The 25620-nt window shown below is 40.9% G+C and overlaps 1 protein-coding gene across 2 annotated transcripts in view; it reads right to left on the reverse strand.

The window, feature by feature from the left end:
* The window catches only part of dnah9 (dynein, axonemal, heavy chain 9), a 527557-nt gene extending 504289 nt beyond the window's left edge, over positions 1 to 23268 (reverse strand). For both annotated transcript variants that reach the window (XM_059948782.1, XM_059948781.1), the window contains exons 1-6: positions 22880 to 23268; positions 12826 to 13013; positions 11441 to 11599; positions 5091 to 5221; positions 3613 to 3824; positions 899 to 1132 (exon numbers count right to left, since the gene is read on the reverse strand). In XM_059948782.1, coding sequence (XP_059804765.1) covers positions 899 to 1132; positions 3613 to 3824; positions 5091 to 5221; positions 11441 to 11599; positions 12826 to 13013; positions 22880 to 23227 — 1272 coding nt within the window. In that variant the 5' untranslated portion in view covers positions 23228 to 23268. The remainder of the gene's footprint in view (positions 1 to 898; positions 1133 to 3612; positions 3825 to 5090; positions 5222 to 11440; positions 11600 to 12825; positions 13014 to 22879) is intronic.
* Between the last annotated feature and the right edge of the window lie 2352 nt (positions 23269 to 25620).

The raw sequence follows: 25620 nt of genomic DNA on the forward strand, positions 1-25620 counted from the left end.
AGTAAGAATGAATAAGCCTCAAAGGAGACGAAAGTTATTGAAAATCCTCTTCTTCACAGAAGATTAGGAGCAGTCAAAGTCATTTTGACTAAACTTTTCAGGAGACATTGATAATTCCTGTTTGCAGCAGAGGCACATACTTAGTGATATCTTTCATAATTATAAGTACATCTAAAGACACAAGGTTCAGTACAACCCTGTGTTTCAGTAGTAGCTGAAGTGTACTAATAATTGTAGTTATATCTGTTCATAATATGATGCAAATACTTCAACAGAAAAAAATGAGCTCAATCACAAATGGCCTATCGCACAAAGGAAAATAGTAGCTCTCCTGTTGTTAATATTGCAGTAACATTTATGAGTTTCAAAAACAATTACTCAAAAATAAATTAATTTTTCAGATTACTTTCAAATGTCATGAAAAAAATCCAGATATTCAAGATTTCAAATAAATAGGAACCATTTCATTCAGCTTCCTAAACTTGGTTATTTTTCAGGTTTTTCATTATTTCTCATTGCTGACTATATTAAACATTACTGTATCCTTATCATTCATTTCTTGATACCATGAAAATATTGAGACACATGCTTGGAGCATCACTGTCTCTTCAGTTTCCACACAGCACAGCTATAACCACTAATTGTTAAGCTTACAAGAAAAATAGAAGTCCTCAGTTAATTTATAAGATGAATGAGGAAAACAGTGATAATGGTTTTCTGCATTAACTGCCTAACATTGTGAACTAGAACAAAGGCAAATTGGTATAAAAGCACAACACAAAGCTGGATATCCCTTATACATTCACAAAGGTGGTTTCTGAAAAGAGAACTAAAGGATGTAAGATTAATTTTAATTCTAAGTGTAGAAGATGGCATCACCAAAAGTGATCATCCTTACCTCGATTTGTTCAAGTCTCTTGAGGTAGCAGTTCATTCGGGCAAAGATCAGCAGAGAGTTAAAGTCCCACTCTTTCACATTCTCACCTTCCTTATAATAACTTGGCAGAATTCCACGCTTTTCATCAAAAATGTGCTTGAAAAAGCATAGCATGTCAATGGTTTCCCGCACCTTGCTCAAACTCTCATCCACTTCACCTTTCAGGATGTCCTCTGGGTTGACATAAACATGCGCCTGCAACATGCAATGACAGAACAACCCAATGATGAAGCAGAAGGAGCTCTCAGGCACATTGCTCCCACAATGAAAATGTTACAGAGTGGAACATGGGGGTGTTTCCAGCATGTGCACAGCTCAGTCTCTACAAAGCTCAATACTAGTTCCAGCATAGTCCAATGAAGGCTGGACCATCTTCTTAAAACAACAAAAAGGGAAAAAAAGCTTAAGAAAGTACAGCAACCAAATGATGTTGGGCTGCTATTGTAGCACAGACAGAATGCTACATGGAACTCTGATTCCTGGGGAAGTTTGAATGCTGGCCTGACTTTAAAAGCAACATAATAACATGGAAGAGCAGAGTAACAGTTAAAGATTCATAAAGAATTTTGTCATGGAGTCATACACACTGCAACAGGCCCTGTGGCATCAAAAACCGTCATCCCAAGATATGTTCATCAGCACCCCCAAATTCCATAACGCATCTGTGGACAATCGCAAGTAGTCAACTAATCTACCAAATCTTGGACTGTGGGAAGAAACCTTGGGTCTTGGGGGAAAATGTGCAAACTCCACACAGACAGCACCAAAAGTTAAGGCCAAACCTGGGCCACCAAGGCTATGAGGCAGCAGCTTTACCAGCGATGCCACTGTGATGTTCTATGGGTTTACTAATTGGAATTGGAATATTTCATCACAGATACGGTGAAAGGCTTGTCTTGTATATTGTTCATACAGCTCAAGTTATCACATAGTGCACTGAGACAACAAGGTAAAATAACAAAATGCAGAATAAAGGGTAACAACTACAGGGAAAATGCAGTGCAGGTAGACAATAAGGCACAAGCTCATAATGAGGTGGATTGTGAGGTCAAGAGTCCAGCTCATTGTACTAGGGAACCATTCAATAGTCTTACAACAGAAAGATTGAAGCTGTCCCTGAGCCTAGAGTATATGCTTTCAGATATTTGCGTCTTCTGCCTGATGGGAGAGGTGAGAAGAGAGAATGTCAGGGGTGGATGGGGGACTTTGAATACGCTGGCTGCTTTACTGAGGCAGCAAAATAGGTAAGACAGAATCCATAGAGAGGCAGCTTTTTTCCATGATGTGCTGAACTCTATACTCCAGTCTCTGCAGTTTCTTGTGGTCATGGGCAAAGTAATTGTCTTATCAAGCTGCTATGCATCCAGATATGTGCTTTCTCTACTGCATCAATAAAAATCCATAAGGGTTGATGGATGAATAAAATTTCTTTAGCCCAATGAGGAAGTAGAACCTTTGGTGAGATTTCTCATCCTTAGTGTCTATGTGGTTGGATAAGTTATAGGTCTAAATCAAAGTCAGGAAATAAATGAAAGGAAATCTCTCACAAAATAGGATGATGTGTTATCAGCTACATTCAATTACCCCAAGTTATTACAAATACACTCAAATCGAACAAGATGTCACCAGATGTCAATGAAAACAGAACAATTAAACTCCAATGATACATTATATTTGAAACTGTAATGGTTTGGGACTGGCTAATTTTCCAGACAATCTCAACAATCATAGAATTACTGGAGCCCAGCTCCCTGTTTGTCAGTTACTCCCCTCCCCATCTGGTTCCATCTGCCTGAGACCCACACATTTAACCCACCTGGTCCCCCATCCATTCTCCCCACTGTCCCCATATGCACAGCAACCCTCACTTACGTGCTTTCACATATCACCTTCCTTTCTCAGCAGATTGCATCATCTGCAGCTCTTGCTTGTCTCCACCCATCACCTCCCAGCCTTTGTCCTCAACTCCACTCCTCCCTCCCCCACCTGACTCCATCATCTACATCTACCTGTCACTTGTCAGCTCCAGCCTCCACTCTACACTCAGTTCTGATACAGGGTCTCAACCCATAATGTCCACAGATACTGACTGAACATTTGAATTCCTCCAGCTGTCTTTTTTTTCCCCCTCCTGATACCTACATCAGTTTCTTCTGGACTCATCTTTAAATTCACTCACTTTATATATGTAACACAGTCTAATAATAAATTTAGGACAGTGGTGAATATTGGTAGCTTGGGTTGAGGCATTTGATTTTGCAGTGTTCGCAACATAATATATTTTCCAATTGAGTTGAATTGAACCACGGCAACTGAGGTCTTGTACAGTGGAAAGAGGGAACTCAAGCCAGGCCTAAATGTGTTGGGGAAATGCAGGTTCCCAGTGAGTGTAAAGAGAGAAAAGGAACTGGGATCCCAGTGAGCAGAAAGAGAAAGTGGGAATGAGGATCTCAGTGAGCGGAAAGAAAGAATGGGAACTGGGAACCTAACTCTACTGAAGGAAAAGGGAGAGTGTTGCTACTTGAATCCAGTGAGCAGCCCTGAACCAGGCAAACTATATCCAGTGAGTCAGATGCTGAACCATCAGGATTTCCCAAATAGTATGATTAAAGATTATTGGAGATTTCCTGCAGTTACACATTGATGAGGTTCCTCTGCACTGCCAGCTCCCATACCTGCTGAATAAGGAGGTTGCAGGTCTCCTGCAGAAGGACTATGATACGTGCTGGAGTGCTGTAGTACTTAGATCTGGTCCAGATCAGGCACACTACATGCATGAAGCAGCTAAGCAGGGGCTTCAGCTCAGTGAGTTCTGCATTTTCAATATCCTCAAAATGGCGCTGGAGTGGCTTCAAATGCACGTTAATATCCCTTGCTTCTGTCAGAGCTGGAGGTAGACAGTAAAATAAGGCAACCCAAATTACCCGTGAAAAATATTTTCAAGGAAACATGAATTTATTGCAAAGAAAATATAGCAATTTTATAATTTGTATTAACATCCAGTACTCAAAATCTTTAGCAATTGAACTCACGACCTGCAAGGAACAAACCCTTCCAACAATTTTCTAATTGCCATTGTATGCACAAAGCTAAATATTTCCTCCACTTACTTAGTCCACATAAGTTATAGGTGAATCAACACCTGACGTGTGCAATTTTGGTTACCCTATGATAGGAAAGAGTGCAAAGATTTTACAGAAATGTGGTCAAGATTCAAGAGCCTGAGTTATAGAGAGAAGTTGAACAGACTAAGACTTCATTCCTTGTAGTGAAGGAGACTGACTGAGGGATGTCTTACTGAGGCATATAAAATCATGAGGGACAGAATGCACACATTCTTTCCCCAGGAGAAAAGAAATCAAATACTAAAGGGTATAGGTTTAAGGCAAGAGAGGAAAGACTTAAAAGGGACTCAGGGGCAAATTGTTCATGAGGTGGGTATATGGAACAAGTTGCCAGAGTAAGTGCTTAAGTTAGGTACAAATTTTAAAAAAAAAATTCAGATAGGTATGCAGAAAGGAAAGATTGAGGGATATTGAAGGAACAAAATCATTTGCAAATCCCACAGTCATGGTCTATAGAGGAATATTCAGAGGCAAGAAAGTGAAAGAGCAATGCATACCTACATAACGGCATGCATAATCAACACAGCTTCCTACTCCTAGCTATGTTTACAATTTTGACCAGAACCTGGCTCTCTTAAACAAAATCTCTGCCCATTAAATGATGCTAAGGTGAAAGGAAAAAAACAACAAAATATTACAAATCGTACAAAAAGCTTGAAACACACAACAGTAATCGTAGAGAGAGAAGCAAAAATAAGAGTTAATACTTGAAGGTAATGACTATTTTAAACTTAAACAATAGTTGTACTTCCTTCACAAATGGTCATTAATCTGAAACACTGACTTTATTTCTTTCCCCAATCTGCTGAGTATTTCCATCATTCTCTTTTTAGCTTACTGAAATTGTTCTGCAAATAGACATATAGAAATTCCTTGCCTTCATTAATGTAACCCAGATAAGTGAAGCCAGTTTGAAATAATAATGAATGCAGAACATTTAAAATAAAAGAGTAAATCATAGTTCACCAAATGAATTGAAGAATTTAAAGGAGAGTCTTGGTTATCTAGTGAATTTGACGTCATCATACCTGCAACAACATCGCTAAACATTGTTTTAAATACTGGGAAGTAGCTGCTCTCCATCCACTCCAGAAGCTCCACCATCTTTCTTACTTTTCTAGATCTCAGTTGATCATAAATACATTTCAGATTACTGCACCTTAGGCAGATTAAAAACATCAAGGAAGAGTGATTAGTAAATACATCAACAAAGCATCTGATAGGTGTCATGCAATATTCTACCACTGTTGTACAACAGTCATAAAGAAGCACAATTTTACTGTATATCTAATTAAATGAAATTGAATTTTTGACAGGAATACAAAAAACACTACGATGAACTTTATTAGTTTTTTTATCCTCTAAAGTATTAGGAGAATCTTTTTTTAAAAAAATATAATGTGATATTCTATTACATTACTACTTTTATCAATGACACCTTTCCAACGAATGCTAGCATGACAATGAGTGTGATTTAACTATATTTCTTCATTTGAGCATGGTCTTTGAACATCAGCCAGCTGTTTGCAGGTGAAATTTCAGCCTATTGTCTTCCTCAATATTATTTGCTAGTACAGTAGTTCACTCGTTAAAAGGAACCTTGCCTTCAAATTCACTAATCTGGGACAACTATAGATTGTTTCATTAATCCAAATGACTACTTGAGATAAAATGCAAACAAAATATTTACTGCTTATTTCATTGACAAAAATATTTTTTCCACTTTTTCCACTAAAGTTCACTTTTGTTGGTTTCTGCTGGGAGAAATCTTCCACACCAGAAGTTGATACAGTCGAAATAAATCAGAAGCAAATTACTAAAGAATGACTTGGGGCAGCCCTACAAATGCAATTATCTATGTGGTGCATCTTGAACCTGACAAGATGCAATGAAGCAGAAATTAAAACATCCAAAACTTCCCAGAAAATGAAAGCACTATTTTAATAAATTAAATCATGTTGACTCTTAAAATTTCTTTTGGACTTGCTACATTTTGCAAATAAACATAGATATAATTCTAAAAATATATCCAAGTTTAGGAAACCATATTTGATGGTGGCTATTGCGTGGAAGGATGAAACAGGTTTACCACTGCACAACAGGGAAACATGGGTTTAGATTCTACCATCTTCCTGCTCCTATGTAACTGAGTTAGAGCTCAACTTAGAGTCATGCAGTATGGAAATAGACAGCCCATCAGTCAACTAGTGGACAACCACTCATAATTCCCATCTTAGACCATTAGACATCAAAGCAAAATTAAGCCATTCAGCCCATTACATCTGCTCTGCTATTCCATCATGGCTGATTTATTATCTCTCTCAACCCCATTCTCCTGCTTCCTCCCCATTTCCTTTGACGCAGAAACTAATGAAGAACCTCTCAACCTCCACTTTAAATATACTCAACAAATTGGCCCCCCCATAGACATTTATGCCAATGAATTCCATAGATTCAATACGACCTGGCAAAAGAAATTCCTCCTCATCTCTGTTCTAAATGGATGCCCCTCGATTCTGAGGCTGTGCCCCTGGAACTAGACTCTCCCACTGTAGGAAACATCCTCTCCACATAGGCCTTTCAATATTCAATAGGTTTCTATGAGAGCCCCACCCCCATGCCTCTAAACTCCAGAGAGCACAGGCCCAGAGTCATTAAACACTCGTGTTAAACCTTTCATCCCCGGAATCATTCTCGTGAACCTCCTCTGGATCTTCTCTGATGCCAGCACATCTTTTCTTAGGTAAAGGGCCTAAAACTGCTCACAATACTCCAAGTGCAGTCTGACCAATACCTTATAAAGCCTTAACATTACATCCTTGCTCTTATATTCTATTCCTCTTCAAAATGAATGCAAACATTTGTAAAGGGTTTCTTATGTTACTGCATATGTTAATCAAAATGGCTTCTTTGTTAAATAAAAGTAGGGATGCTTCTTTATTATGGTAACTGGTGAGAGAGTGCTTTCTTTTGCAGCTTGTTTGGGTTATGATTACTGATAATGAGAATTGTATTCATTTGTTAACCAATTAGGATAGATGTTATTCTTTCTTGTGGGTCTGTGAGCTGTGGTTTTGCGGATTTTTGGTGAGTCAGAGAGGAGATTGCGAGGAAGGTGGACGGTGCTGGAGGCGCTCTGGTCGATCACCGAGGATGGTCCCAGGTGCAAGGGTCATGAAGGTTGGAGAAGATCGAATAGTGGACTGAAGACTTCGATGGTTGAGCTCCAACGATTGAGCACTAATTGACCAATTCCAACCTGATATAATCTTTGCTCAAGAGACGCATATCAGGTTATGTGATAAAAATCGATTTTTTAAATCTTGGTAGCATCCTCAGTTTCATGCAACCTCAGAGTAAAATTAGAGGTGTTTCTACTTTTATTGATTCCAATATCCCTTTTAATCAGGAGGATATTATAGTCAATATTAATGGTAGATTTTTGATTGTTAAAGGAATAATTTATAATAGGCAAATGGTTTTGGTTAATATTTATGGACCAAATGTTGATGATCCCTCATGTTTTAAAGCTGTCTTTCTTCTATTACCTGATTTAAATGAATATATGTTATTAATGGGTGGTGATTTTAATACTTGTTTAAATCCTTTAATGGATAAGTCATCATCCAAACATCAACTCCCTAATCATTCTGCATCACTTATTAATTCCTTTTTAATTGATTATGGGTTAATTGAAATTTGGAGGCACATGCATCCTAGTGATAGAGAATACTCTTTTTTTCTCACATGTTCATAATAAATGTTCAAGAATCGACTATTTTATAGTCGACCTTCGATTTTTATTTAATGTTCAGAAATGTGAGTATGATGCAATTGTTATCTCTGATCATGTTCCTTTAAACCTAATATTTGAACTGAAAGATGGTGCTTCTACCAGACCATTTTGGTGTTTTCCAGAACACTTGTTACGAATTTCAGAATTTGTCACATTATTGGGCTATATTATTAAAATGGAAAGATACCTCTGTCCCTACATTAGTTGGATGGTTTTCTCAAGTAATGTTATGTCTCAGTTTGAAAAAAAATCAGAAGTAGAACTTTTGATCCTGGATTCGATTTTAAGAGAAGCTGGGGCTCTTTTGCCAAATACTGTAATTTAATATGACTTATTTTGTATGGTTTCCTTCCAATCTTATTCTATATAAATATGAATTGGTGGTTGATGACTATTTTTATATATACATATTTTTTTAAATGGTAAGACATGTTGCTCCAGGGGTTGATTCCTAATGTTTGTTTTTTCCCTTTTCCTTACATATAATTTTTTTCATTTTTATATATTATGATCAGCTTTTATTTTCTTCAGTTTTATTAATTGTATATATATTAACTTGTTGAAGTTTTGTATCATTTTATAGCTGTAGAAAATTATGTACCAATAAAAAGATTCTAAAAATGAAAAATGAACCCTGATAGGTTCTGCTGCCTTTTCTTTCCTTTCTTTTCTTTCATATATATTGTATCGCTATTAATCACTTAATTCTAATAAGATTTATAATGTATATTCTGTAAACGTACATGGTGTGCGGTTTGATATTGCATGTGCGAGTTTGCACTAGTGTGCATTTCACAGCATCCATGTATACGGGAGGCGCGGTTTGGCGAGTGGACAGATTTTCCCCTAGACATACACCAGACAATTGCATGAGCATTACACATTGAATTTGCCTTCCTTTGCAATGACTGATGATCTAAGTTGACCTTTAAGGAATCCTGCACAAGGATTTCCAAGTCCCTTTGCACCTCTGATTTTTGAACTTACTCTTCGTTTAGAAAATAGTCTGTGCCTTTATCCTTTTACCAAAGTGCATAACCATGCACTTCACTATACTGTATTCCATATAGGACTTCTTTGCCCATTCTCCCAATCTGTCTAACACTTTCTGCAGACTCCCTGCTCATTCTATCTGCTCTTCCACTTATCTTCAGAATCACCTGCAAAACTGCCACAAAGCCATCAATTCCATCAGCCAAATCACCAACATAGAACTTGAAAATAAGCAGTACCAACACTGACCACTGTGGAACACTAGTCAGCCGAACACCACTAGCCAGCCAAACAGAAAACACCCTCTTTATTCCCCCTCTTTGTCTCCTGCCAATCAGCCAATCTTCTATCCATGTAATACCATGGAATCTTATGTTAGTTAGCAACCTCATGTGCAGCAACTTGCCAAAGGCTGTATTAAAACTGTTGTTGTTGGTCCTTTGGAGTCGAAGACGACCATGACTTCTGACAGGTGGAGGGTTTGTGACTGTGGGTACGGAGGTGACTGGTGAGGCCAATCCAGGCCCTGAAGCTCGCCCACATGAGGGACACATGAGGGTAGGTGCTGCAGTGGAAGTGGAGGTAGTTCGAGCCTTGCGCGCGGCGCGTTTCCTCTGAGCCTCTGCGGTGCGTCTGATTTCTGCTGCATACGCTCCTTTAGTGGTCCTGCTCCACCAGGTTGGGCGGTCCAGAGCAAGTGATTCCCAGCTACTGGGATTGATGTTGACGTCTTTGAGGGACACTTTGAGGCAGTCTTTGAAACGTTTCTTCTGCTCTCCAACTGAGCGCTTGCCCTTGCTCAGCTCTCCATACAGCAGCTGTTTTGGTAGTCGACTGTCAGACATGGCCAGCCCATCTGGCTTGGGCTCTCTGTAGGAGGGTGTAGACACTGTGGGTGCTAGCCCGCTCCAGGACCTCCATGTCTGGGACTTTGTCCTGCCATCGTATGTGGATAAGTCTGTGGAGGCAGCTCAAGTGGAAGTGGTTGAGCTGTTTAGCGTGTCTGCTGTAGACAGTCCAGGTCTTGCTGGCGGAGAGGAGGGTGGTGAGAACCACTGCTCGGTAGACCTTCAGCTTGGAGGTAAGGCTGAGTCCTCTCCGCTCCCATACATTCTCACGGAGTCTCCCAAAGGCGGCACTGGCTTTGGCAATTCTGTTGCTGATCTCTGCATCTATGTTCACCACTCGTGATAGAGTACTGCCCAGATAAGTAAAGCTGTCAACTGCCAGTAGCTTCTGCCCCTTTACTGTGACATTTGGTTCCTGGTAGGGCTTTCCGGGTGCAGGCTGGTATATAACTTCAGTCTTTTTGGTGCTGATTGTAAGTCCAAAGTTGTCACAGGCTCATGAGAAGCAGTTCATTTCTCGCTGCATCTTCTGCTCTGTGCTGGCATTGAGGGCGCAATCATCAGCAAATAAGAGGTCTTTGACGACGGTCTCCTTTACCTTTGTAACAGCCTGTAGATGCCAGAGGTTGAATAGCCCACCGCCAGTCCTGTATCTGACGTGTATACCATCCTGACAATCGCGAAAGGCATCAGTCAACATAGCAGGGAAGACCATGCTAAAGAGTGTAGGGGCAAGAACACATCCTTGCTTCACACCATTCGTCACTGGAAAGGCTTCTGACTCATCACCATCATCCAAAACTTTCACCATCATGCCATCGTGGAACTGCCGAACACCTTGCCAAAGGCCGTATTAAAACTAAACAGCATTCATTGACACTCCTTTGTCTATCCTGCCTGTTATTTTTTTCCAAGTATTCCAGCAAATTTTTCAGGCAAGATTTTCCCTTAAGGAAACCATGCTGACTTTGACCTACTTTATCATGCGCCTCCAAGTACCCTGAAACCTCATCCTAGTGCACTCCAGCAACTTCCCAACCACTGAGGTCAGGCTAACTGGCCTATAATTTCCTTTCTTCTGCTTCCTTCCTCTCTTAAAGAGTGGAGTGACACTTGCAACTTTCCAGTTCTCTGGAACAATTCCAGATTCTAGTAATTCTAAAACGATCATTACTAATGCCTGCAGTCTCTTCAGCAACCTTTATCAGAACCCTGGGGTGTAGTCCATCTGGTCCAAGTGACTTATCTACCTTCAGACCTGTCAGCTTCCCAAGCACCTTCTCCTTAGTAATAGCAACTACACTCTCTTCTGCCCCAACACTCTTGAATTTCTGACATATTGCTCATATCTTCGCCAGTGAAGAATAACACAAAGTACTTATTAAGTTTGTCCACCATTTCTTTGCACATGGAGCACAATAGAGAAGATAGCCAAGGACAGACTGAGATGGAGGATCTTCATTGCTGCCTGAAGCATCATCAGCGTAGCAAGCTAGAACTAAGTATAGCACTGTAAACTGATGTCTACAGGAAAGCAAAGTAACTATGCAACAATTTCACCATGATTCATAATTGGTCATTTTGTCTTGGTAAATACAAAAGATAATTGCCAAACTCTCCTCTGCATATAGAACACTTGTTAATAGTTTAACATATCATATGCAAAGAAATTATATCTAAGCCTGAGGTTCTAAAGATGCAAATTTCTCACCATGTCCAAGTTTCTTTGAAAGAATATTACCTGTTTTTCCAGAACTCCAGTTCCACACTTGGGTTGGGATTGTGGCCAGAAAGCAAAGGTTCAGATGAGTCCCTCTTAAGCACCTCGTTGACCTGGTGGCTCCAATCAATTATAATCGATTCTACAACATGTGCAATTCCTTTATCTACATTATCACCACTGCAGGAAGATCAGAGACATTTATTAAATATAATATTGCTTTCCATCTATTATCCCAAAACTGGATTTTTTTATCTGGTGAAAATACTGCCAGATCAGAGACAAGGTGGTCTTGTCCATCTCCTGCCCCTAGGATAGATTACAAATCCCATTTAATTTTTTTTATTAATACAGGCTTCTGAAACCATGCTTAGTTAGACATACTGGAATAATTTTATGTTTCAGGCCATTTGGACAAAGAGTCCGCCTCATTTAATTGTAGCCTCTCTAAGTGGAGGCCTGTGACTAATGGTGCCACAGGGACCGGTGCTGAATCTGTTGTTGTTTATCATCTATATCAACAATCTGGATAATAATAATATTGTAAAATGGATCAACAAATTTGTGATGACGCTAAGATTGGGGGTGTAGTGGGCAGCGAGGAAGACTGCAAAGCTTGCAGCGGGTTCTTTTCCAGAACTGTTTGGCTGTGAATGAAGATGCACCCAAACAAATACAGGTAAAGTCAGGAATCCTGATACAGGGTTTCAACTTAAAAAGTTGACAATTCCTTTCCTCCTACAGATGCTGCTCAACCTGCTGAGTTCCTGCAGCAGATTGTTCATTGCCATCTCAGCTAAAATCAAGGATGCTCTGAAGGAGAATTCAAATCTGCATAACCTCATTCTATCAGAACCTGAACAAATGAATCAAGACAGGAGAGTGTGAAGTACAACAACTTCCTCAGAAACAGTATTTTATGAACATTGTGGTATTGTGATCTTTATTTTGGCAACAAAGGCTATTTTAAATTATATATAATCGTAATAGAAGCAAAGTCTTCAAATTTATCTTCAGTAGAATCACTAAACAGACAGCACATTCGCCCTAAAGAGTAGAGTAAATGGGTGGAACATCTCTAAGTTTAGAAATGACAGGTTGATGATAGCAGGGAAGAATGCTAGCCTGACCTTATTTTCCATTGAGGTTACAACATAGTGTGTCCAGGAATATTTTGGTGTAATACCTCATGAGGTGGCATTGATAGATAGGTCAGGATAAGCAGAGTCTGATTAGAAACTTACTTGAGGAAAGGAAGGTGATCTAGCCTGAACCTGACTTATTTTCAGAGCAATTTCGAGAGATGCCAAAAAGGTGGTGAATCAATTGAAGCTGAGAAAGGAAAACCATCTTAAAAGGAAAGTGGATTTTTATTCAGAAAGAAACATTCTTAGAAAAGTCCTTACTTTTTGCGCAAAACAGCAGCAGCTTTCTCTGCTCCTGCTGGCAGAGGCAACACAGTTTTTCCCTGCACTTGCCCCATGACGACAAAGATTTTGCTCCTCAGGTTGTGGACATGGCGCACGACATCTTGGGACACAACCTGTGGCCATTGGTTGTGATTCCTTCTGTTGGTCAAAACCGGCATAACCACCTAGGGAGAACAACGGACAGCACTAATCGATACAGAGTGGTGCAAAGCATAATCCACACTATCAAATGTGATTAGGATTTGCATACATTTCCACCATTCATTCTTAATAAGCTATGTACCAAGTTTTGAAAGTAATAGTCACTCCACCTCCTGGCACAAAGATAAATCTTTCCATCAAACTTTCTGCTCTACCCATCACTACCTCCCAATTCTCAGGTTCCCTTGTCCCAGTATTGCCTTTCACGCTGTATAGCTCTGAGTACTTCTGCACCCAAACTACAAGTTTCTGATCGTTCTCTTGATCAGATGCCCACTGGCAGTGGAAAACAAAGTCACAAAATTAAATGCTACCTTGGTGCAAACATTGAACACAGAAATCCATCAAAAGATGACTAAGATGGTGGCACACTCAGAGGCAATGGCTTCTATGGGATCAAGCAAAAGTGTTACTGTCTTTTTTTTTGAATGTATTTTTTTTATAATCACAAGTTCCTGCTAGATATTAAGAACTTAAAGGAAATCAGGACTACCCCATCAGTGGGGTTAGCGGGGAAACTGAAGGAGCTAGTCTTGGCACCAATCCTGCGTCAGAGAGGCATCAGTGTGCAGTCTAACAGTGAGTGAGCTTTTTAGTTGCTTTTCTTGTGATCGCAAGACCCCGTTGCATACTGGTGGCATGGTGTGATGCAAGTCAAATGGCGAGGGAGCTGTGTGGCCTTGGTCAAGCTGTGGTGCTGCCGCCCAGAGGTGGTGACATGGCATCCATGCTGGAGTGGGTGCTCTGTATTTTACTGCTACATTATACGTGCTATATGCACCTTGTGTTGTGTATGACTGTTAGTACGGGGTTCTGCACCTTGGACCCAGAGTAATTCTGTTTCATTTAGTTGCATTCATGGGTATCCATGAATGACCCAATGTCAATTAAACTTGAACTTGGATTTAAAAAAAATAAATACTGAATGTTGACAGTATTGTCAACAGTTTTGTGCCCCATATCTCATAAAGGGTGAGTTGTCATTGGAGAGAGTCCAGAGGAGGTTCACAAGGATGATTTCAGGAATGAAGTGGTTAACATAGGAGGAGTGTTTGGAAACTGTGGGCCTACACCCAATGGAATTAGGAAGAATGCATGAGGTTCTTATTGAAACCTACTGAATGTTGAATGGACAGCATGTTTCCTATAGTGGAGGTATCCAGAACTAGATGGCACAACCTCAAAATTAAGGGATGACAGAGGTAAGGAGGGTTTTTTTTTTAAAAGCCAGAGGGTAATGAATCTGTGGAATGCTCTGCCACAGACTGCAGAGGAGGTCATGTCTGTGGGCATACTTAAGGCAGAAGTTGACAGTTTCCTGATCAGTTAGGGCATCAAAGGATATGGCGAAAAGACAGGAGTATGGGGTTGGGATCCAGGATCAGCCATGATGAAATGGTGGCGCAGACTTGGCGGGCTGAATGGCCTAATTCTGCTGCTACATCTTATGTCTTACCGACTCAACAAATGCCTGTGATGCATAACCACACTTGGGCAGTTGTGTAAACCTGAGCTCCAGCTAAATCTAACACATCATCAGAAGCACAAAGGAACAATGTCAGTTTCTGGTTTATTCTCCCTGGTATCACTCTGGCTCTGGTTTATATCCATATTAGATCAATAGATGTACTACATGCTCCATTAAAAAGATTGGCTATATTTTGACTTATCACAATTTAATTGGAATTTCCTCACAATCCTATAGTCAATGCAATAATAAGATTCCCAATTAAATTAAAGGCATATTGAAGGTGTACAAGTAATTTACCCAAGTAAAGTTGTTAAATTCCCTATAAGACAATATATTAACACCTTGGGTCAGAACAAGAACTTGGGAAAGACCAGTTAAATGCTTTCATTGGCTTCTGAAACATGAATGTATAATCAGCCTTTCTTACCATGATAAAATAAACAATGGTCCTCCTAATAGTGTATCCATGACCATAATCAGGCTCTTGCTTGAATTTTGCATTCAATGGCTTCTAGTTAAGAAACTTTTGAGCAATATAATTACAGCCAAAGTTTACAAGGCAATTATTACAACACAGTCAAAGCAGCAGCCTTTTCCAAAGTACTAGCTTAGCAACAGAGAACAAAGGTAACAACTCCTTTTATCATAATAAACACACTGTCACATAAACTCTCACTAAGTACTCAATAGCTGTACAATGAGTAATTGCACCTGGTATGCAAGTCTATCCTGTCTTCCAAAAATCCTTTGGTCCTCATCACAAATATAGTTCACCAGAACTATGTATATCTTAATACATAATTTACCAAGCAACAAGTTTCAAAACAAACTGGCAGCTATCCAATTCTTCTGTTAGTTTAAAACTCATCATGCAGTAACATCGTGACTAATTTTAAATCCACCTATCCTAAACAAGACAGATCAGCTTGTTGACACTCACACTCGAAATCGGCTAGAGCAAGGGATTGTGGATTTCAGGAGGAGGATGTCGGGAAAACCAGTCCACATTGAGGGGCCAGCAGTGGAAAAGGTGACCCAGCTTCAAGCTCCAGGAAATTAACATCTCAGAATATCTATTCTGGCCCCAATATATTGATATAGAATCTGAATCATAAAAAAAGCAAGACCATGGCGAACCTTCATGAGGAGTTTGAGGAGAAGGCAGGAACAAATTTCTACAGATATCTAGTGCAGAACATTCAGTCTAGCTGGATCACCACCTGGTAGAGAAACTCCAAGGTGCAAGATTAAAAGGAGCTGTAGAACATTGCCTACAACAATGACTCTTGCAACCAATAACAACACCTTCAAAAGTGGCGCCTCAGGAAGGCAGAATCTGTAATTAAGGACCCTCACCATCTAGGACACACCCTGTTCTCATTACAGATCGAGAGTCCATTGTCCAAAATACTCCGGGCCGGAAGCATTTTGGATTTTGGAATATTTGCATCTACCATTGGGAAAGAGGTACAGTAACCTGAAGGCCTACATTCAATGTTTGAGAAACAACCTTTCCCCTCTGCCATCAGACATCTGAATGGTCTATGAACACTACATCGGGATTCCTCTTCTGCACTATTTATTTTGTATTGTAACATAGAAATTTTTATGCCTTGCACAGTACTGCTACCACAAGCAACTTATTTGACAACATAATGCACGTCAGTGATAATAAGCTAATTCTGATTCTGAACATTTTATTCCCATTGCCTTTTTTTGTGTGGTGCTCCATGACTTAGGGTCAACCATGGATGTTGCAACCCAGTCATCTATGTGATACGCAAGCCAGGGCAGTCAATATGGAGAGCAAGCTGTTACCCGCGTAGCAAGCTGATGAATCCAAAGAATGGCAGAAACCGATACAGTTTGATGCCAGCTGCATCGCGCGAGTTGCCGTCAGTGTTGAACTCAACATGGAACCACCATAGGGACTCCAGCTCTGGATTTTTCCTGAGGATTTACTCCGGAATCCTGCCCCATGAGTGGGTATAGCCACAAGGCAGCAGAGAATTCAGATCAGAGTTTTTCTTCTCCTAGATGAGCTGCTAACCACGGCTGACTAGCCCCATCTGCCCAAAGTGATAAGATTTCTACCATCCGCCCAATGCTATCAACTTTTCTGGTAACTTATTAGTCAATATCGCTCAAAGGTTATTGCCAGATGCACAAATACACGTATGCTCAGTTGCAATAAAATTTTTTACTAGTAGTGGCATCAGAGGCGCACAGCAACATTCACAAATTACACATATTCTTTATAATAAAGAACATAAAAACCGAACAAATTCATTTTCCTGCAAACTGCTCAAAGTTGTCATGGTTCTACTAAACTGTAGTGATTAGGGATATGCCAATTGGTTGAAAGGAAGTAGCTATTCATGAACCTGGTGGTGTGCAACATGAGACTTCCAGGTAGGCCACAAGACCATAAAATATAGGAGCAAAATTAGGCCACTTGAACCATCGACTCTGCTCAGCCAACTCATCATGGCTGATCCATTTTTCCCCAATCACCTGCCTTCTCCCTGTATCCCTTCATGTCCTGACCAATCAAGAACAAGTGTGGTTTCTTTACTTGCAGGGTTGGATGGTAGATGTCACAATGTAATTTAACTGCAGATACAACACAAACACTATAAGTGAATACCCATCCACACTTGCATTCTTCCCTAGAAGACTTGCTAGGTATTTGGAAGACTACAACACAAGCTCGGTGACTCAATAACTATTGTCATCACATTCTTGCTGACTCAAGGCATGGGAGAGGTATCTGATCTGTCAGGTCAGACACATTTTGTTCCATTGTTTTAAAGAACTTATAAAAGGTGCTTTGCCTTCTTAAATTTCAAGACATGTGCTTTACAGTGGTGATCAGTATTGAAATTGAAGGACATTTGCTTTGTGAGGAAGGAACTTCAATCTGGAATATTAACTCTCTGCTTCCACAGATGCTGCCTGACCGCTGAGTGTTTGCAGCATTTTCTGCTTTTATTGCTGTAAGATAGTCGTGTAACTGTTCCTGAAAAATCAGACACAAAGCCACCATTGCAAATTCTACTCTACATATGGTAGAAAATGCCCCCAATTTACATTTCAATTGATTTCAATTACTTGGCCAATGTATTAATGATCTAACCAAGTCATCAAGGAGTGGTCATAATCTGTTTCTCCCTACAGCTATGTATCTTTGTAGTACTAAAGCAAAAAACAAATATACGACAGAAATCTGGTGTGCGAAGGAAATAAAGTACTGAAGGAACTCCAACGTACTATTAAGACAAACCAAAAGGACCAACAAGTCTGCTTTTTCTCATCAAACACAAACTCTCAATTTTTCCTCTGGTTTTCCCCTCCTTCCTCATTCTTCTCAACAGCGTATGGTTGCATAGGCAGTGCCTCCATTCAAGAATGACTTGGTTTCTCTCCCGTTCCACTAACCCTCAGTTAGCTATTCAGGCTAATGTAGCACTTGCATATTGCCACTGGTGAAGGACATGACAGTGCAGGTAATGTTGGAGTAGGTGCACACCTTCCTCTGCTTACACAGAGCTTCTGATTTTCAATACCATTCCAAATGCTCGCAAGCCTACTTTGAGCAGCCATAGATCAGGCATTTCCATATAATCTGTGGGGGTGTTACATTTTTCAAGGAGATCTCTTGCTCTCTTGGTAACCTCTTGCTCTGACTGAACGTGTGGAGTGTTTTGTTTCAGGATTCCAGTACTGGGACTGGGTAAAATGAACAAAAAATGGTCTGCTTATAGGAGTTAATTGAGTATAATTAAAATCTCATTGTTGGAGATTTTGGAAGTTGGCACAAAGGATATTGGCACCAATTCCCTTATCCTGGTTTCAGACAAGCAATGGTGGCATATTTCCAGCAGCCTGATTATCCCGCTACTGGTATCTCAAACTCAGAAATATCCAGAAAGTTTGACATCACGATTGTCTACTACACCATGAGCTATACACTGGGTATGAAGTCCTGCTCTTCTGGGGTGATGACACAACCTTGTCTGACACGAGTCTGTGCTGTGATTGCGTCTGTTGTGAATCCTTTGGGTAAGATCACAGTCTACAAGACAGAACTGGAGCAGCTGAGATTTGGCAACAAACATTTCAAGTGAAATTTAAGAAGAATGCTCACAGTTAACCCAAATAATAGAGGCAAGGCTTATAAAACATCAAAAAACTCATGTACAGTGATTAGTGCTGTTCTCAGCACATTCCTTGGAGTTGATGCAAAGTGAATATCCCATCCACTGTGCCTATGAATGTGAAATCCATACATCAGTTTGGGAAACAGCTCTTTGATCACAAGAAGAAAGAAAATGAAAGCAATCTTGGTAATGATTTTCATTGTAGCAGACACAGGGGCAACCACTGTATTCACTGCAAATGGATTTATCATCATCCCTGAAGATGTTCATGGCTTGAGCAGGACATCCTATCATCAGGTCACAGACATCCTACAGATAACCAGTTACCCAAATTATTTTTATCAATACAACTATCAAAAGAAATACAATTATGCATCAGGACAAGGTTAGGAAGGACAAATAAAATTCACATCTCTCATGATAACACTCAAAGGCTAAGGGCTCCTCCATCCAGCAGTAATGCTCGAAGCATTAGTAAAATAACATCCTTTTTGACAGCTTTTCTACTCAATTACATATTTCTTCTTAGGCAAAGACGTGTGGGCGCATCCTGTCAAAATAACAGGTAACTTCATTTCTGGCAGATTTTAAACTTACATCTGCTGCACTAGAATTTCAGATTCAGTTTCTTTTTAGCACTGCCTCAGGATTAAAGATGACTTACTTCCACTGCAGTTCTGTGGTGACTAATGAGGGATCCACAGGCAATACCATAAATGGGGAAGGTAGTGTTGAAGGGAGGATGAAAGATCTCAATCCAAATTACAGACTTCTGGTCCCCTTTTACAGGTGCTGCCTGATCCGCTGAGTCCCTCCAGCATCTTGTTTGTTGCTCCAGATTCCAGCATTTTAAGTCTCTTATGTTTCAAAGTTTATAGGGACCCCAGATGCACATTAATTTGATCAGGAACATACTACCCCACATAAGACAAAAATGCAAGCTAACTTAATGCAGACTTCCTGCAACTTCATGAAGTCTGGCTTAACCCTGATTTATATTTCTGCATCAAATCTATGCGTAGGTACTGCGTACCCTACACCGTACCCTATGCCGTAGGGTGACGTATACCTCCCCAAAAATGTAGCTCGCACACCACGGCGATGCAGACAGCAACAACTGTGATTGGTCCACTTGGCAGCATTGTATTTCCTCCTACGCATTTCGGGCAGCTTTTTCTCCGCCACGTTTGCAGGTTGTGTGTACACCGATGCAAAATAAATGGTTGGAGACAATGAACCAAATAGTCAAACCTACCTGCTGACATTCAAAAATATTTGAAATGCATTTCCTCAGCCATGTCTCTCACGAAGAAACTCAACACAGTGGCATAGAAACCCCACCGCCAACTAGTGTTTTGGCAGCGAATTACAGAGTGATGTAGACACACCAACATACGCAGAAGTATAAATCAGGCCTACGGCGTAGTCCGTACGCAGAAGTATAAATCAGCCTTAATGTTTTGGTTATTTACAATATTCATTACCTAGTCTGTTGGGACAATTGTGAAATATTCTTCTTCCTAAATTTTCTTCATCACAACATTAAAAGTAATGATATATTATTCAAACTTTATAAAACACTGGTGAGGCATCACTTGGAGTATTGTGAGCCCCTTACCTTAGAAAGGATGTGCTGAAACTGGAAAGGGTTCAAAAGAGATTCATGAAATGACTCCAGGTTTAAATGGCTAGCGTCTGATGGCTCTGGGCCTGCATTCACTGCAATTCAGAAGAAGGGGTGACCTTATTGAAACCTATTGAATGGCGAAAGCCTTGAAAGAGTGGATGTGGAAAGGATGTTTCCAATGGATGGAGTGTCTAAGACCAGAGGACATAACTCAGAACAAAGGGGCATCCTTTCAGAATGAAGAGGAGGAGGAATTTCTTTAGCTAGAGTGGTGAATCTGTGTAATTTGGAGGTCAAGTCTGAGGATTAAGGAAGAGTTTGCTAGATTTTTTAATTGCTTAACGTACGAAAGGATATGGGGAGAATGTAGGAGATTGGGGCTGAGAGGAAAAATGGATCAGTCATAATGAAATGGTCTAATTCTGCTTCTATGTCTTACGGCCTAAAATATCATGGTATAGACATGACGAATCCTGCTAATGCTGAGGTACATTATCAGTGATGTAACCTGGGGCATCGGGTGTTTTGGGTCTTTCACCATCACCTCTTGCCCAGGCGATCCAGCCAGAGTTGATCAGGCCCTGGCTTGTGTCCCAGCAGCACTGGTCCACAGGTCACACATCCTGAACCATAACTATGTGAAGGCTCACTCAGCAGCCTCTCTGACAGTTCTGATGGCTCTTCTCTTTACACGAGTGCAAGGTCAACTGCAGAGGGGATCACAGACAAATTTACCATCTGCATTCTAGACTTCTGTATTACAGCTGGAACCACTGCATAGTACTCAAATTAACACTAAATTAATCATCTCCTTTGGCTCAAGAAACAAGAGTTTAAAAAGATTACAGATTCTACTGATGGGTTAGAAAGTTGTACTAATTTATCAGATGAAATACATACAAGTTCTTGATGACATTGGTTGGTATAAAAATGTTCACACAGAACATTCTTCTCCATGTTACAGTTTCAGTCGGGGGTGGAACGAGCAGGATTCCCTGGAATGTCATTCCAAAACACTACCTGAATTTCCAAGTGTGAACAAAAGCAGAATTTGTCATGATTTGTCACAACATACTTATCTTACTTCTGGAAGTGTAGAAAGCAACAGAATACTCCGTATAAACTTCAACTGGAAACAAAATCTGATCTACTGTATCAGCATAGATCAGAGAACCTCATACAGCACAGAACAGCTCTCAGATGATCTGAATCAGTTTGTCTAAGTGAATACAATTCAGTTTACCATTAATCGAGGCTTTTGCATTCTTTCTAATTGTCTTCAACTACTTTTCATATCAACATTGCCCGTCATGAGATATCATTAAATAATTGACTGTGTCAGGACACTGCATCAAACACCAATATTACGCTATTTACATGTTAAATCAATCAGATAGCACTCAACCCAGACAGCATATTTAAGAAAGCAGTACAATATGGACCTGAAGATCCAAATAGTAGAGTTGAGTTGAATTAGAAAAAAATGCAAGAACTACAAATATGCAAAATAGCAGAGGAGGAAGAATGACTTACTCAGCACTTTGTGCTTGCTCCATCCCTGATATCACCAGCACATGTCCTGAAACTTGTTAACTTTGCAGCAGCAGTACAATGCAATACAGGATAATATAGGGGAAAAGTCTGAATTACGCTAAATATATATATTAAATGGCTAAATTACATCCAACTGAAGAATAAGATATTTAAATGAAAATCAATCAAATAGAGCAGCTTCTGAATATCTATTATCAATATGAAACACTCAACGGGTAAGATAAACTAAGGTTCTTGACTGGACATCAAAGATTATGGGGAGAAGGCCGGGAACTGGGGTTGAGGAGGTGACAGAAAAGAAAGGATCAGCCATGATTGAATGGTGGAGCAGACTCGATGGCCTAACTCTGCTCCTATGTCTTAAGAGTTAATTATTTCAGGTCAGGCACCCTTCACCAGAATTTTAACCTGTAACATGCTGCCTGACCCCGGACCTGCTAATTTCTTCCAGCATTTTCTGTTTAAATGGTCTTTTTGAAACCTCAGCTGTCCATTTCTTCACTATCGAGTAACCTTTCACTCCGTAATTTTTAACTTGCTTTTCCCCCCACTTGAATATGGTAGCCAGTAAGATATACGTATTATAGTGAAACCTGTGCATTAAAAAAAAGAATACGGGAAACAGAACCAAGCAATCGGATGAGTTTCAAGGGAGGGCGGACACTGGGGCGCCAGTGAGTGTAGGAGTGAGTTTTCAGGCAGAATGGGATGCAAAAACTTTTAGGCTCAGAGGGAGCCTGATAATCAGCTCCCAGTATCTCAGACACCGAACCAACAGGATTTCTATACTGTTGGACAGCGGGCTCAATGAGTTCTTAAAAAAAGTGAAATGACTCGACAGCCCTTTGGCGAAGAGAATTCAAAAGCGCACATCTCTCAAAGGTAAGATTTCCTCGTGTTTGCAATTCCCTGCAACTTGGCTTAATGGGAGAACCCCAAGTTGTGGATTCTGCCACAGGAGGAAGCACTGTGTCCTGGTCTACAGTGGCAGGCCTTTACTCTTTGTTTCAGACTTACCTCATCGACCAGGGCTGAGAACTGTTCGAGAGGACAGTAAGCCAGGTCGCCAAACACCAAGTTCGTCTTCATGGAGTCCGTGTTCAGCTTGTCCTTGTGGCGTTTGACGAAGAAGACGGCTTTGTTCTTGCTAATGCTGGGGAAGTCCAGGCTGGGCATCAGCAGGCCGGCCTGGCTGAGGGAGACCACAAGGAGCAGGCGCTCGCTGCTGTCCAGGAACTCCTGGATCGTCAGCCGGTACTCCTCTGTGCCCGCACACTTCTGCCAGCGATCAGCCTTAAGCTTCATGGTCTTCAGCACATAGTCCTGCAGGAAGTCCCACCGCTTATCGGAGCTGCTGTCCCCCATTGCTCGCTTCAAAAATCACCCCCTCCCGGTGTCCTGTGTCCGGGGCGGCCGAACTCCGCTCGTCCGGGAGCCCGATTGCGGAGTGAGGCGCTCAGCGTGTCGTGTCCATGGCAACGAGTTTGTTTACGGCTTGTTCAAACACGTGGAGCTTGGAAGAAGGAGGGGAAGAGAGGGAGTGGCAGCTTTAGCCAATACCCCTGGCAACTGTAGTCAACGACAAACCCCATACTGCATGTAATTCCTCCTCCTCTTGTCCGCCAACCCACCATTGCAGCCGTCTCGCCCCTTCCCCACAGTGCGTTCGACCGTAACTAACCCCAAACTGCAGACAGTTCACCCTCTCCAATTTCCCAACCGCAGGCAATTCTAGCCTTCTCCCATTCATCCCTTGTTCCCCCCCCCCCCCCCCCGCTTCACCTCACCCCATAAGGTAGTACTAATTCCTCCCAGTAACGGCGGCCAATTCACCCACACACACAAGCGAAACAGCTCCAGTCAACTCACTTCCCCTTCAGCACCCCCAGCAATTGTGACCAACTTTAACCATACTTGCAGCAAGTTACCAACATGATATCCCCACCCACATTGTCTATGTTCCTTCTTTCCCATTCTTGTTACGTCTGTTTCTTTAGGAGGCAGCCACTTAATCCATCACTTCTATGTCAGCTCTTGGAGAAATTCCAATCCCACTTAGTTTTCCTTGATCTATTCTCCTCAGGTATCCAACAAATTGCCCTTGGTTCTTCCACTCGCCTGCACAGCTCTTCAGCTTTGCATTTTAACTCACCTCATTGAAACTAGGAGAAACGTTGCAGGCATCCCATTTCTTAAATAAGATGGGACAAATGCTATAGATGAAGTCAGCACAAGAAGCTGCTAATTTCTGCCTCATGATACTGAAGGAACTTGTTCTCCCTTACCAACAAAGAGGTAATATTAAATATTAAAACCCTCATAGTTGTTATTTTAATCTGGATGAGTCCTTAGTGAATTGAGTACAGAACAGAGTGAACAAAGGGAATATAAATCAACATGGTATGTGTCACATTTGCATTTAGCTCCTGTGTGTGGGAGGCCAAAGGGAGACGTCCAGATGACAAAGCATATTCAAAGTGAAACACTGTTCCTCTCGCCGCAGATGCTACCAGAATATTTCCGACCATTCTCATATTTATTTCAATTCCCAGAACTTAAGTTTCTTTTTTCCTTTCATGATATCGATCGCCTCTATCAGGGGAGCTCACAATCTTCTCTTTTCTCAAGAAATTAATTTCAAAGTGCAATGTTACAAATTGAATAAAATGAAGGCAAAATTATTATAGAGAATGCAGAGTCCTGAAGAAAGCTTTCGGCACATGGGTGTTCATAAATCAATGTTTTGACTACAGGAGCTGGGACGTTACGTTGAAGTTGTATAAGACGATGGTGAGACCCAATTTGGAGTAGTGTGTGCAGATTTGATCAACTATCTGTAGGAAAGAAGGAAGCAAAGTTGAAAATGTACAGAGAAAATTTTCAAGGATGTTGCCAGGTCTGTAAGACCTGAGTTGTAAGTAAAGATTGAATAGGTTAGGCAACACACACCAGTTGCTGGAGGAACTCGGCAGGTCAGGCAGCATCCATGGAAAAGGGTAAACAGCTGATGTTTTGGCCGGAGACCCTTTATCAGGACAGCAAAAAAAAGATGAGATGTTAGAATAAGAAAGTGGGGTAGGGGAGGAAGAAGTAGGTGAGAGGTGAAACAGGGAGAGGGGGAGTGGTAAAGGTAAAGTGTAACACCTTAAATTCCATCTTGGAATTCCAGCCTGATGAATTAACATTGATTTCACAAACATTCAGTAGTTGCCCCCCCCACTACTATTCCCCCATTCCTGTTTCATACTCTCACCTTATCTCCTTACCTGCTCGTCACCTCCCTTGGTGCTCCTCCCCTTTCTTTCATGGTCTTCTACCCTCTCCTATTAGGTTCCCCCATTTCCAGCCCTTTAAATCTTTCACCAATCAACTTCCCAGCTCTTTACTTCACCCCTCCACCCTCCCGATTTCATCTATCACCTTCCGCCATGTGCTTCTTCTCCTCCCCCCACCTTCTTACTCCAACTTCTCATCTTTTTTCCAGTTCTGATGAAGGATTTCTGCCCGAACCATCAGCTGTTTACTCTTTTCCGTAGATGCTGCCTGAGCTACTGAGTTCCTCCATGATTTTATGTGTGTTACTTGGATTTCCATCATCTACAGATTTTCTGATGTAGAGAAAATCTTGATTAAGACTATTTTTTTTGAACATAGAAGATTAAGAAATTTGCTAGAGGTATACAAAATTATGAGGGTATAGATAGGGTTAATGCAAGCAGGTTTTTTTCCACTGAGTTCGGGTGGGACTACAACCAGAG

Source organism: Hypanus sabinus, chromosome 23, assembly GCF_030144855.1.
Source record: "Hypanus sabinus isolate sHypSab1 chromosome 23, sHypSab1.hap1, whole genome shotgun sequence".
NCBI lineage: Eukaryota > Metazoa > Chordata > Chondrichthyes > Myliobatiformes > Dasyatidae > Hypanus > Hypanus sabinus.